The 16010-nt window shown below is 37.6% G+C and overlaps 1 protein-coding gene across 1 annotated transcript in view; it reads right to left on the bottom strand.

Moving 5' to 3' along the window:
- olfml3b (olfactomedin-like 3b) overlaps positions 1–14880 on the bottom strand; it is a 31296-nt gene extending 16416 nt beyond the window's left edge. Inside the window, exons 1-2 of the mRNA XM_053653569.1 lie at positions 14662–14880; positions 12038–12323 (exon numbers count right to left, since the gene is read on the bottom strand). Of these exons, the coding sequence (XP_053509544.1) occupies positions 12038–12323; positions 14662–14766 (391 nt within the window). The 5' untranslated portion in view covers positions 14767–14880. The remainder of the gene's footprint in view (positions 1–12037; positions 12324–14661) is intronic.
- Positions 14881–16010: the final 1130 nt, after the last annotated feature.

The raw sequence follows: 16010 nt of genomic DNA, 5'->3' as shown, positions 1-16010 counted from the left end.
TGAATATAAATATGTCCATACTGATCGTGTCAGAAATACACTGTCTTATTTGGTGAGACACAATAAGTGATATAATGATGTGCAGTTCAATGAGCAGTGGGTAAACTCATTGAATGCAACTGATGATGTAGAGAATGATGTTGCTGATTATGAAATGGAGGAACATGATGAAGCAGATAAGAGTGAAGATGAGGAAGGAACTGAAGATCACCCAGATGAAGACACATCATTTATTAAAGAGAAAAGTGGTCTTTTTTCAGACATGTCACTACAACCTGTTGATCTTCATCAATAATTGATCAACATTTTCATGATGTAGTAAATGTAGCACCAGGTGAAGGTAACAGACCTGTTAGGTTGTTATCAGATAAAACCATGAGGCAAAGTGCTTCCCTGTTCTCTATCCTACCGGTGGCCCAACATTTCATGAAAAAAATCACATTGTCACGATACCTGTATGCATGAATACTAAATGCAGAGGGTCTTTTTGCACAGAGCACAGACTTCATTTTGTATGCACAATATAGTTGATCAAATTGTGTAATGTCTCAGTTGCGTTGCTCAAAGGTTCTGAGAAAAAAATGTCTTATCAGTGGTAACACCAGATATGCTAACAAACTCTGTTTCACTGCAAAGAATATTGAATTATGATGGATATAAGTTCTTAAGAGCAGTGAGAGGAACTCATCCCTACTGGTTATCTACACTAAAAGATCTGTTTGCCCTGATTAGACAACAAAGCATACCAACTTTCTTTGAATCTTTTAATTCTGCTGATCTCAGATGGCCTTAAATGATAAACACCATTATTAAGCAAGAGGGGAAACAAATAAATGTTGATGACACTGACTGGTCTGAAAAGTGTAGTCTGAAAGATGGCATTGTTTTCTGAAAGATGTAATTATGTCTCCAGCTAAACAGGAATGCATTTGAAGGAATGTTCCCATAAAGTATCATTTATTCCAATACGACAAAATCCTGTAAAGATGAGTTTGCCTTTGCATGTGCTTCAAAACAAACTGGAAAAGGTCAGATGATGAAAGCAGCTTTTGGATGACAAGTATTGTTGACAGGTACAAGAACAGACCAGTTTTTTTGAGTACTGAATTCTGACAAAATCAGAGATTTCTTCAGCAGAAACATCAAAATCAGCAGAAAAAGTAAATAAACTCAATAACAACTGTGACTATGTAAAACAAAGTACACAAACTGAACCTGCAGTAGTGAGGTATCCGAGATTTTCGCCCACAAAAGATCCAGAAAAATATTAACATTCATTACTGCAGATTTTTTTTTTTTTTTTACCACATTAGAATGAATGTCAACTGAAGCCTAGCAATTATGACACATGAGGAGTTCTACAACAGTGGTCTCATAAAATGTGGTCAGGAAGTGCAAAAAGGGAAATCAATTGTTGATGGCAACAGAGCGCAGTTTAAAAAGGAAAGTGATACAATAGATCGAGCTAAACAGCTTTTGGAGCAGGATATTGATTTAGAAGAGGCCTGGGGTCTAATATGTCCTGAAACAGAAAGACAATGTCATGAATGTATAGAACTGATGAAGGATAAAGTATTGCCTGATGAAGATGACAATCAAGGGCTTATTCCAGATCTTACAGGAAACTCTCAAACTACTTGTACTATTGAAACAAAACATATGGCAATGCCTAGAGATGATGCATTGAATTTAATAAGGTCGTTAAAAGAGGAACTGCAGTGTTCTATAAAATCCCGGAGTGGAGTCTACAGAAAGTACATGGACAAAACCCTGAACCATTTTGATTATTTGTTACTGGTGGAGCAGTCACAGGAAAAAGTCATTTAATCCAAGCAATATACTATGAATCCTCCAGACTATTATCTCAGCTGTGTGAGAGTCCTGATGACATTATGGTGCTTTTGACAGCTTCAACAGGAGTGGCCGCATATAATATTGGTGCTGCAACTATTCATAATACATTTACAATTTGACAAATAAAACAAACTGGTGATTACTCTCTCTTTGGAAAAGTGAGCATAGTTGCAGTGGGTGATTTCGATCAGTTACCACCTGTGAAAGGAACTGCTCTTTATGCTGATAGAAAAGGAGTGAACCAATGGGGAGAATAACTTTGAACTTGCTAAATTAACTAGAGTTGTTAGACAACAAGATCCAATATTTGCAGAAATATTAAACTGTCTGAGAGTACATAAGAAAAATGTCCTACCACTGCTGATATTGTCATGTTGAAAAAATGTGAAATATGGGAGAATTGTAATGACCTTCACATATTTCCTACAAATACAACATTGAAAGACTACATGAATGCATCAGTATACGTATACATGCTCAAGATTATGTAAGAAATACAAAAACTGGAAGAATGCATCGTAATGTTGGATTTCACACTAAAGTGTTCAACTCATGTTTATCTAAATGTGTTTCTGTGGGTATTGGAGCAAGGGTTATGTAAAAGATGATGTTGTTGACGTTCTTGTCAATGCAGATTTTCGTACAGTTGTCCAAATAAATGAAGGTTAAAAAATTAGGATAATTACCCATCAGCTATACATGTGGAGTTTGATAATCCAAATGTTGGTAAAGTTCAGAGTTCAAGAACACGTCAGAGATTTTCCCAATATTCAACAGAAATTGAAGAACAAGAAGACCAAGTTACAAATGACAGTGGCATAAGACGTCAGTTTCCACTGAGATTGGCATGAACATGCACAGTTCACAAAGTGCAAGGACTCACAGTAGATAAAGCTGTTGTATCACTTAAGAAAATCTTCACAGCAGGGCAAGCATATGTTGCATTAAGCCATGTCAGATCTATTGATGGATTAAAAATTGAGGACTTTAAGGACTTATATTTTGTAATGACAAAATTGAGTTGGCTATGAAAGATGTGTCAAAATACACTTTGGAAAAGTGCACTTTCCCTACATTTCCTGGAACATTGACAATTGCACTTCATAATGCACAAAGTCAAAAAGCTCACTTTGAAGATGTTCTGGCCCAGAGTTCTAATGAATGCGGAAACATGGCTAACTTTTGATGACAAAGATCCACAAATACCAGGATTTGTGTTCAAACACAACCCAAGAGCTCACTGTTATAAAAAGAACAATCCACTTTTTACTGAATTCAAACACCAGAGAGGAGGTGAAGTTGGAATATATTGTTCTAAGAAAACTGAGTCCAATATCTTTATTCCAAAACTCTATAACTTATAGTTTTTATACTTTGAAATTCTGCATGTCAATTTGACTGCTGCACACTGCTTGTGCAGGCCCAATTCATTCATTTCCAGAGAAGCTCTTACATGTAATTGAAGAGCTAGACAAGCATCCAGGAAAGAAAATCATCATAGGAGAATTTTAATGAAGACATCTTGACTTCGTGTACCATTGTGAAATTAATGGAACAATATGGTTACAGTCAACATGTGAAAAATCCAACAACTGAAAGAGGTACATTGATAGATCATCCATCCATCCATCCATTCATCTTCTATACCGCTTTATCCTTTTCAGGGCCATGGGGAAACCTGGAGCCTATCCCAGGGAGCATGAGGCACAAGGCAGGGTACACCCTGGACAAGGTGCCAATCCATCGCAGGGCACAATCACATACACACTCACACACCCATTCATATACTACGGACACTTTGGACATGCCAATCAGCCTACCATGCATGTCTTTGGACTGGGGGAGGAAACCGGAGTACCCGGAGGAACCCCACAGCACGGGGAGAACATGCAAACTCCACACACATAGGGCAGATGGTGGGAATCGAACCCCCGACCGTGCGGCGAATGTGCTAACCACTAAGCCACCGTGCGCCCCATTGATAGATCATGTTTACATAAAAGATGTAGAAGATTGTAGTTGTAGTTGTGCAAACACAACTACTCTTGTAGTTGTGCAAACATATAGTTTTTATAATGCAATTATTGTTTCACAGGTGTAACAATGAGCAACATTAAACTTTAATAGCTTTGTATGAGTACACTATTAAATATCTAAAAATGTGCAATACGTGTCTAAATATGTTTAAATTAATCAGACATATTTAATTTGTCTAAATATGTACAGTATGTATCTTAACTTGTCTAAATGTTCAAATATATCCAAATATGTGCAACACATGTCTAAATATGTCTACATGTTCGTGATATGTTCATAATTGTAGGTGAAAACATCCACTGACAGTATATTTACTATAGTATTAACATAGGCACTGAATATTTGCGACACTATATGTCTGAGCACTTATAGCACAAAATCTATGTAAGTCATTGTAGATTGTTATATTTGACATATTAAATGGTGAAATATTTAATGCAACTATACACATAGTAATTGTTTATAGCTAGGGAGTATAAAAAATTAACAAGAACCATTAGGGCAAGGTCCTAAGATCACAAAGTAATTTTATTTTTACTAAGCAAATCCAACAACCTTACTTCCTCTTTGGTTTTCCCACATTCAAATGTGTTTGTGAAGTACTGTAAAACATTTTTGAATAGCAAAAATCTGTTTGCTTATTTTTTTCAGACATAGTCTGCAAATAATGTGCAGATTTCAATTTGATGCTGATAGGTGTAGTAAAAATAATAACAATAATAACAAAACCCGCTCTACCACCTGAGCCACAGCCGCCCCACATACAGTGGGTAGGGTTGTCACCAAACTCTTAGGGTACCTTCAGAGCATGGTCCTTTGATCACACGATCCCCCAGTATGTTTTTCTTTGTTTGTTTTTTGGATATTTCTAACCACTACCCCATCAAATTGTTGTCTCAAAAGGGTTAATAATGAGTGGCTGGTGAATTAGCTCACCATAAAATTTGTTGAATCATCACACAATGACTGTTAGTGAATTTGTTGAAAATTCTGTCTAGGAGGTTTAGGAGGAGTTTGAAAAAGTAGGTGTTTGACATGACTCAAACCATATTTGTGAATTTTGTCATATGTTTTGACTACTAGGTTGCACCGGCCCCAAAGTTCTCGGGTACCTTCAGGACATGATGCTAATGACCATTTTCATAACGATAAGCCAGTACTTTTGTAAAATGATGCATTTTACAAATTCACAATGGTAAACACCCAAAATTGTCAACCCCAGAAAATTTTTACATCATTGTATTCTGTATGTCCCAAAAAATCCAAACTATAGAGGAGTCATGAGCAAAAATAGCAATTTTCCAGTATTCAGCACCACTAGGTGACACTGTGGCGAAACTAATCTGGTTGGCTCATAACATGATGGCTATGCTCACAGTCAAATTTGTGTTTAAAAAAAAAGTGTTAAATGAGAACTGATTGATTTATCATCATGAATTCCTTAAATTTTTGCCAGCATGGTGTAATGATGATCTAAGCCAAATGTGGTGAAAATCAGATGTATGGTCTAGGAAGAGTTTGAAAAAGTAGGACCAGTAGGTGGACCAAAACTGTACAAGTACCCTCAGGTCATAATGTTGATGACAACTACCATGTTTTGTCTCAATACTCCCAAGAATTGCAGAGATATAGCCTTCCGCCCATTTTGGCATGCTTGTCATATAATTCAGTTGTGAGATATTCGAGAACAGTTTGACCAATCAACTTGATTTCCAAGTTAAGTTTTGGTTGGAATAGTCTGACGATGATCTCATTCGATGTTGGTGACAATCGGACAAAGGGTATAGAAGGAGTTAGAAAAAGAAGGGTTTTTTTTTTTTTTAGAAATTTCAAAGTGGCGGACAGTAATTTCGCCTGTAGATAACATAATTTGTAAGACTGTTGTTGGCATTACCCAAGGATTCTGTCAAGACCAGTAGCATGGCTATAGGCAAAAGTAATCAAAAGCTATTAGCATTTATTGATATTACATTATAATTTTTGACCACAAGGTGGGGTTGTACTGAAACTTTGTGAGTACATTCAGGGTATGGTGCAGATGACATACCAATTTTTGTAATGATACACCAAGGTGTTCATAAAATACAGCAGTTTAATTCGAACTAATTAATCCAAGTCTAATTCAAAATTGCAGACACAAAATGGCTGACCTAAGAAAATGTCAAATCATTCAACTCAGTATGCCGCAGAGAATCTAATGAGACCAGATTCAAGATTTTACGACAAAAAGCAATCAGAGGTTATAAGCAAAAATGTGCTTTTTTCATATCTCGTGACCACTAGGTGGTACTGTTGTGAAACTGAGGTGGCACTTCCAAGTCATGATGGCTATGACAATCAATAAGTTTGGTATGAATACGCTAAAGTGTTACAAAGATACCCACATGTCCATTTTGGTGTGCTTGTCATCTAATTCATTTGTGCATTATTCAAAAACAGTTGGACTAATCAAATTGAATTACATAAACTTTTGTTAGCATTGTCTGAAGATCATGCCATTCTATTTTGGTGAAAATCGGACTAATGGTCTAGGAGGAGTTCAAAAATTAGGTTTTTCAGAAAATTCAAAATAGTGGAAATTGAAGTATGCAATCGACTCGGAATGAGCCAAGGAATCAGAGACAAAAGGAACTTTGTTTCTTGCCCTTACAGTTCAATAGTTATTAGCATAAACTTGAGTGACATTTTGTCCTGTTGGTGGCGCTAGAGCTTTTGAGATAGATACTTCAAACTGGCTGTGATAACAAGTCAGAGTGTCCTGTGTGCAAAATTTCACAATGTTTTACCATACGGTTTTATGTGCTGCCCTAGATTTCCATGGCGGCAGAATAATAATAATAGGAAAACTAGCGAAAACAATAGGGGCCATTGCCCATTCTTGGCTTGTCCCCTAATAAGACCTTGGACAAGGACAATTCTTGCAAGATTTATTTATCAAGCCTATTGGACCAGTGGTTCCACATTTACTGCAAATTTCATGTTTTGTTCTACTATAGCGCCACCAACTGGTCACACTCAAATATTTTTGCATCTATCTTCAAATTGAGACTATATATATATATATATATATATATATATATATATATATATATATATATATATAGTATCTCACAAAAGTGAGTACACCCCTCACATTTTTGTAAATATTTGATTATAACTTTTCATGTGACAACACTGAAGAAATGACACTTTGCTACAATGTAAAGTAGTGAGTGTACAGCTTGTGTAACAGTGTAAATTTGCTGTCCCCTCAAAATAACTCAACACACAGCCATTAATGTCTAAACCGCTGGCAACAAAAGTGAGTACACCCCTAAGTGAAAATGTCCAAATTGAGCCCAATTGGCCATTTTCCCTCCCCGGTATCATGTGACTTGCTAGTGTTATAAGGTCTCAGGTGTGAATGGGGAGCAGGTGTGTTAAATTTGGTGTCATCGCTCTCACACTCCCTCATACTGGTCACTTGAAGTTCACCATGGCACCTCATGGCAAAGAACTCTCTGAGGATCTGAAAAAAAGAATTGTTGCTCTACATAAAGATGGCCTAGGCTATAAGAAGATTGCCAAGACCCTGACACTGAGCTGCAGCACGATGGCCAAGACCATACAGCGGTTTAACAGGACAGGTTCCACTCAGAACAGGTCTCGCCATGGTCGACCAAAGAAGTTGAGTGCACATGCTCAGCGTCATATCCAGAGGTTGTCTTTTGGGAAATAAACGTATTAGTGCCTCCAGCATTGCTGCAGAGGTTGAGGGGGTGGGGGGTCAGCCTGTCAGTGCTCAGACCATATGCCGCACACTGCATCAAATTGGTCTGCATGGCTGTCGTCCCAGAAGGAAGCCTCTTCTAAAGACGATGCACAAGAAAGCCCACAAACAGTTTGCTGAAGACAAGCAGACTAAGGACATGGATTACTGGAACCATGTCCTGTGGTCTGATGAGAGCAAGATAAACTTATTTGGTTCCGATGGTGTCAAGCGTGTGTGGCGGCAACCAGGTGAGGAGTACAAAGACAAATGTGTCTTGCCTACAGTCAAGCATGGTGGTGGCAGTGTCATGGTCTGGGGCTGCATGAGTGCTGCCGGCAATGGGGAGCTACAGTTCATTGAGGGAACCATGAATGCCAACATGTACTGTGACATACTGAAGCAGAGCATGATCCGTATGCAGTATTCCAGCATGATAACGACCCCAAACACACCTCCAAGACGACCACTGCCTTGCTAAAGAAGCTGAGGGTGAAGGTGATGGACTAAATCTTATTGAGCATCTGTGGGGCATCCTCAAATGGAAGGTGGAGGAGCACAAGGTCTCTAAAATCCACCAGCTCCATGATGTCGTCATGGAGTGGAAGAGGACTCCAGTGGCAAAATGTGAAGCTCTGGTGAATTCCATGCCCAAGAGGGTTAAGGCAGTGCTGGAAAATAATGGTAGCTACACAAAATATTGACACTTTGGGCCCAATTTGGACATTTTCACTTAGGGGTGTACTCACTTTTGTTGCCAGTGGTTTAGACATTAATGGCTGTGTGTTGAGTTATTTTGAGGGGACAGCAAATTTACACTGTTACACAAGCTGTACACTCACTACTTTACATTGTAGCAAAGTGTCATTTCTTCAGTGTTGTTACATGAAAAGATATAATCAAATATTTACAAAAGTGTGAGGGGTGTACTCACTTTTGTGAGATACTGTATATATATATATATATATATATATATATATATATATATATATATATATATATATATATATATATATATATATATATATATATGTACCCCATGTTTAGTGAAAATATATAATTCCTTTATAGCCATTTAAGTAAAAGTGGCCATGCCCACTTCAAATCTTTTGATGTGCCCTTGCAAGGGTAAATCAAAAGTTCAACATTTCAATCAAAAAAGTTGAATCAAAAGTTCAACTATTGATCCAAGAAGTCCAAAGTATTGTCCTGCAATAGTTTTATTTCACTTGAACGAAAAACCTATGACTAGTTCGCAAAAGTAGGTTTTTAACATTATCTGAAATATTTACTGAACGGTTTGACAGACACCAATGATTCTTGAGGCAAATATGTTTAGAATTCGAAGACTTATAATTTGATATATTGTAGTTCTGTTTGTTTAAAACACTACATTATATACAAATGTTAACACCAACAAACATTGTGATAGCACCATCTAGTAGCCAATTTTTAAAACACTTTGGAGAAACCTCTTAGACCAAGAGTCAAATAGGTCCACCAAGTTTCGTTCTGATCGGCCATTGGTAACCTTGTTTAATAGCTACTGAAATTTGATTGGCCAATGGCGGCCATGTTTTTCAACATACGTGAATGTGCTCATAGACATTGATGGCAACTGAGGGAAAGACACTGTATGCAAATTTTAAAGTGAATCGGATTAACAGTTCTATAGTTACAGCCAATTTAAAAATATGGTATTGTGGTAATATAATGGTATTATAGTGCCACCATGTGGCAAAACTGTGGCAACTTTTCTGGCCGACCATAGATTGTCCTCACACATAAGCATGCCAAATTTGGTGAAGATATCTCATTTCGTTCAAGAGTTATAGCCATTTACGTTAATGTGGCAACACCTACTTCCTGTTTTTGCATACAGTAGCTACCTCAAGTTGAAAGTTCAAACTTTTTTGATAATTTTTGATAATGGGTCTTGTAGAATCATTTGGCACTGGTTTAGTCTCGATCAGAAAAAAAACCTAGGACTAGTTGCGAAAGTAGGTTTTACAAAGAATCCAAGATGGCAGAAGCTTTTTATAGGCGGAAATGAAATTGGAGATATACATTTTGTTTGTCTGGTCCCAAAAATCCCATAGATATAAGACAGTTGAATGACAAAAGTTTCAAAAGTTATGGCCATTTTTCTAAACATGCTCACTATTGCGCCACCATCTGGCTGATCGGGCCGAACCTTTGTGACACTGTAGTACTGTGTGGTACTACCTTCCCTCAAAGTTTCAGCTCTCTATGCCATACGGTTTGGTCTTCAAGATCAGTTTTAGGGCAGAATAATAATAATAAATAAATAAATAAATAAAATTATAAAGATCCTTACAATTACAGTAGGGTTTCAGCCGTTCATGCTTGAACCCCTAATAATAATAATAATAATAATAATAATAATAATAATAATAATCCTTACAATTACAATAGGGTTTTAATATTTACAATATGTAAAATTTGTCATATGTTTTAGTGTGTCGCTGCTTGGGCCCTAATAATATAATAATAATAATTGTGAAACTACATTGTAAAAACATTAGGGCTTTAGCAACTCTGGTGCTCAGGCCATAAAAATAATAGTAATCATTAACGTTGCAAGCAGCGATGAACGAGCCCTCACACCCTGGTGCACGTTGGGGATGCTCTGCCAGGGGAACGCCATTCCATACTTTTTAGCACTTATATGTTGTTAGGAGTGTATCACGATGTAAAACATGTAATTTCCTGTTAGCAGTAGGTGGCGCTATGACTGTAAGTGAATATTGGAAAGTATTCAGGTCAGGATTCCTATCAAACATGTGAAGTTTGGTAGAGCTTGAACATTGTATGTATGAGTTAAAACAACTTCCTGTTTCATGGCAAAACATCGAACTTTGTCAGACTGCCATGGCCATGCAGAGAAAACTCAAAAGCTTTGTAATTTAGCATCCACAAGGCCTTTAGATTAGACTGACTGAATATTATGTTGATCGGTTGAAATCTCTAGGAGGAGTTCGTTAAAGTACAAGGCCTGGAAATGGCAAAATCTGAGCAAGAATTGCAGAGAAATATCAAAATGGTTGACTTCCTGTTGGGTTAAGGATAAGGCTCTAAGAGACTAACATGTTACATATACATATCGTTTTTTTATATGTAGGTGAAACACAGTGCGAGGGCTGCTTCGTTGAAATTTTGTAGATTACGCTATTGAGCCATTTTTCCACTCTTAATTCTAAAACCTGTATCAGCTGTAAAAGGCAGACACTTTTGAGGTGTGTGCAAAGTTTCATGCGTTTTCGAGCATGTTTACCCTCAAAAATATAATTTGTTTCATATTGACATTTGTCAGGCTGCCACAGATACACCCTTCAACGAAAACTCAAAAGCTTCACAATTTAACATCGCTAATGCGTTAGACTCACCAAATATGATGTTGATCTGATTAAATCTCTAGGAGGAGTTTGTTAAAATACAAGGCCTGGAAATGGCTGTTGGCCTGGAAATGGCTGTTGCCAGTAGGTCGTGCTTGGACTATAACAGAATTTTGGCATGTAGATGTCTTTAGGCTGGGACTTTCATCAAACATGTATAGTTTGGAGAAGATTGGACATTTTTGATTTATAACAACTTCCTGCTTCATGGCAAATGTCCTGTTGAGTTTAGGGCATGGGTTCAAGAGACTTTTTTGTATGTATTGGTATGTTACACATGTGTACCCAATTTTGTACATGTAGGTGAAATGTAGCGGGAGGCCCACATTGTTGAAATTGGTAGGTGGCGCTATCATGCCATTTTGCCACACTCACTTCTGGAACTCTTATCAAATGCAAATTTTGACCAGTTCTGACATGTGTGCAAAGTTTCATGAGTATATTTTGGTATATTTAGGCCTTCAAAAATGGTAAAAGAAGAAGAAGAAGAAGAAGAAGAAGAAGAATGAACAGAGCAGATCCAATAGGGCCTCACACCATTGGTGTTCGGGCCCTAATAATTGTGAAAAAAACATTCCAAAAACAATAGGGCTTTACCACCTCCGGTGCAGGCCCTAATAAGTGGAGCAGATCCAATAGGGCCTCGCACCATCAGTGCTTGGGCCCTAATAATAAATGGAGCAGATCCAATAGGGCTTCGTACCATTATTGGTTGGGCCCTAATAAACTGTTTTCAAATGAACTTAACTATTTTGAGAGCCTGTTTATATCATTAGCAAATATCTATCACAATATCATTTGAGAAAACATGATTTTATTAGAAGGCCATATCGCCCACCCCATATCAATTTTCCTCTAACCAACACAATTCTTCCAAGCTACTACAGTCCATTTTGTATTTTGTATAGCATACTCCTAGTTTTTCAGCTGTATGCCCAAGTGTAATTAAAATAAATGTTTTCATGGAACATGGGAGCTATACCTGTAAGCTTGGCATATTTGGACTTGTTCTTCTCCCTGGCCACAGTCACCTGCTGCTCCACCAGCTTGTCATCCACATCTACGCAGGGTTGTGCTCCGTTCTGTGTCTCAAGATAATCCATCTCACGTTCCACCCGGTCAACACGGACACCCACCGCATCCAGTTCACTACGCAGTGCCTCCTTGTTTTTGTCTAGGCCCTCAAGCTGAGCCACAATCTGCTGCTTGAGCTCCCGCAGCTCTGAAGTGTAGCGGCTTGTCTGCTCATGCCACAAGGAGATACGATCCTTGCAGTAAAAAAAAGGTGAGGAGTCACAAATTTTAACTTAGCTTAGAGATATTTTACCTGCTTTATAAGCAAGCTCAAATAATCAAAATCAACTGCCTTTTGAGAACAAGCCATGATACAGCTTCTGCTATAGTAATAGATAGTATTCAGTACTTAGAGCAGAATGTGGACTTTTATATTTGCTTATTGATTTTGTACATTATGCTTATAGCGTCTGCAGATATTCTCATAACATCTGTAGATACTCATACTGCTTCATACCTTTAAGATTAGCTTTTTTCACCTCATCATATCCTTTTGCTAAACAAGCTATTTATTTAATCTGTGAGTCACTAGGGGAATTTCTGGAGCATAAATGCAGAGTGAGCAAACAGTGGTGTTTGAAAGTTTGTGAACCCTTTAGAAATTTCTATATATCTGCATAAATATGCACTAAATATTATCAGATTTTCACACAAATCCTAAAAGTAGATGAAGAGAACCCAATTTAAAGAATGAGACAAATATATTATACTTGGTCATTTATTCATTAAGGAAAAGGATTGCATATTACATATCTGTGAGTGGCAAAAGTATGAACCAAGTATGTGAATTTCTAGGATTAGCAGTTTATTTGAAGGTGAAATTAGAGTTGGGTGTTTTCAATCAATGACAACCAAGTGTGAGTGAGCACCCTGTGTTATTTAGATAATAGGGATCTATCAAAGTCTGATTTTCACAACACGTTTGTGGAAGTGTATCTTGGTACAAACAAAGGAGATTTCTGAGGACCTCAGAAAAAGAGTTGTTGAAGCTCATCAGGCTGGAAAAGGTTACAAAATCATCTCTATAGCATTTGGACTCCACCAATCCATAGTCAGACAGACGTGTGTAGAAATAGAGGAAATCACAGACCATTGTTACCCTCCCCAGGAGTGATCGACTAACAAAGATCACTCCAACAGCAAGACGTGTAAATAGTCCACAATGTCACAAGGACCCTATGGTAACTTCTAAGCAGCTAAGGCCACTCTCACATTGGCTAATGTTAATATTCATGAGTCTACCATCAGGAGAACACTGAACAACAATGGTGTGCATGACAGGGTTGCTAGGAGAAAGCCACTGTTCTCCAAAAAGAACATTCCTGCTCATTTGCAGTTTGCTAACAATCACGTGGACGAGCCAGAAGGCTATTGGAAAAATGTTTTGTGGATGGATGAGACCAAAATAGAATTTTTGGTTTAAATGAGAAGCGTTATGTTTGGAGAAAGGAAAATACTGCATTCCAGCATAAGAACATTATCCCATCTGTGAAACATGATGGTGGTAGTATCATGCTTTGGGACTGTTTTGCTGCATCAGGGCCAAGATGGCTTACCATCACTGATGGAACAATGAATTCTGATTTATACCAGTGAATTATAAACAAAAATGTCAGGACATCTGTCCATGAACTGAATCTCAAGAGAAAGTGGGTCACGCAGCAAGACATGTACATAAGTCGTTCTATCAAAGAATGGCCAAGTCAAAGTCCTGACCTGTATCCAATAGAAATGTTGTGGAAGGACCCAAAGCAAGCAGTTCATGTGAGTAAATGCACCAACATCCCAGAGTTGAAGTTGTTCTGTACTGAGGAACTGGCTAAAATTCCTCCAAGCCAATATACAGGACTTATCAACAGTTACTGGAAACATTTAGCTGCAGTTATTGTGGCACAAGGGGGTCACACCAGATACTGAAAACAAAGGCTCATATACTATTGCCACTCACAGATATGTAATTTTGGTTCATTTTCTTCAAAAAATAAATGACCAAGTATAATATTTTTGTCTCATTAGTATAATCGGGTTCTCTGTATCTCCTTTTAGGACTCGTGTGAAAATCTGATGATGTTTTAGGTCATATTTATGCAGATATATAGAAAATTCTAAAGGGTTCACAAACTTTCAAGCACCGCTGTAAAAAGGGGGTGAGTATAAAGACAACCTATTTTAGAACATCCAAGAGACAGAAGGAAATTGTGAGTCAGAATGGAAAGACATGGTAACTTGGGGAAGAGCAGAGAAAGGAAGAGGAGGAATATGAAATCAGGTAGATGCAAAGAAAGAGCAATAATATAATGTCCATTAATTGCGAGGAGCAACAGTCAGGGAAAGTATACTTGTGTTATCGCTGCAAGACACTCTTAATAAGTGAAATAATAAAAAGAGGTGGTCAAAAGTTCAGTTTGCAGTCACAAAGACTCATGCATGCCCATCTAAATGGAAATGACTCTGAATGTGCATTTGATTCCAGTTAAAAAGGAGTTCTGGGTGTGCTGGTATGGCTGGGAGCACAGGCAACTTCAGCCTTACCTCAATCGCAAGCAGTCTCCTTTCTAAGTAGTCCATTAAGGCCTGTTGCTGTGCTGTAGCCAGTCCACCAAATAAAACAACAAGGAAATGAAGGACTCTCATCATGATCCAAGAAGGGAAAGTTCTAGTCCACTGCCTGTGAGTGTGTGTGGTATAAGTGCAAGGAGAGGGAGAAAGTCCTTACACTGAGTGTTCACTTCATCTGGAATGTTTTGAAAAGCCAAATAGGAGGAGCCTGAAACATCTGGAACTGCCACAGCTTTTCTTTACTTAACTCTACTTGACTCTCCTTTTCTGTAATTATCAAGTTCAAAGCTAACACTTCTTATAGAACTGACTTTTTTTTAATGATTAGTATAGCACATAGCATTAAAAAACATGAAAGACAGTTCAAAGTATTTTTGCTGCCGAGAGAAAGCTTCATAGAAAGATCCCAGTTTGCCTTTTCTAAAGGTAAACAGCACTCAGTTGCATTATTGTTTCCAGATAAATAAAGCTAAATAAACCTGAAATGCTCCAACTGCCAGCAGTATGCCATCATGGAAGACTATGCAGGTCTTTCCTCCATGCAGAACATTATGAGAACTTTTATATTCATTAAACAACTTTTCACAAATGGCCTACTCTCTTTAATTTTTTAAAAGGATTAAAACTGGGGACTGTGATGGCCATTGCAAAAAATATTGTGTTCACCAAAGATCCACCACTACATTTTATAAAATGGGTATTAGGTGTTTATTTTTCTTGTTCGCAGTCTCCTTTTTTTCTCCAAACCTCCCAATGGTCTGCATGGTCAATCAGTTTGATTTTAGTCTCATCTAACCACGAGTAAATATGTAGTTTTAATGATGCATGTATCTGAGCGTCTATCTGTATATAGACGGTAAGTACGTGATTTAAAACGCAGCCCACGGCTTCAAGCAGTCATCTATTTGCATGTATAGCATGACAAATAATTAACTGCACTTGAAGCTTTCGTAAAATTAAAAATGAAACACCCAGAACTGTATACGGTTCCATAACGAAGACCAACTGTATGTCGATACGTGAAATCCTGGAGGGATGTCGGACGGCATGTCGCGGTGATGTAATGACATGTGCTGTTAATCATTCTATGTTCTATAACATGTAAAACGGGTACATGAAAGGAGTATTCTAAAAGCAACTCATGTTGCTTAATCACAATATTGTCTTATTCAGAATAAGGTCAATAATTAGATTATTGCTGTCCATGTAAACGTAGTCATTAACACTCACACCATTTCAGGACTATCTGATGTTGAATTACAAAATAAAAGCCCTCCAAAACATATATGCTGTTTTGTCCATACATTTAGACAACCATAAAA

The sequence above is a fragment of the Ictalurus furcatus genome, chromosome 21 (assembly GCF_023375685.1).
Source record: "Ictalurus furcatus strain D&B chromosome 21, Billie_1.0, whole genome shotgun sequence".
NCBI lineage: Eukaryota > Metazoa > Chordata > Actinopteri > Siluriformes > Ictaluridae > Ictalurus > Ictalurus furcatus.
Note: the sequence above shows the minus strand (reverse complement) of the source record. Positions and strands in the feature narration are given on the sequence as shown.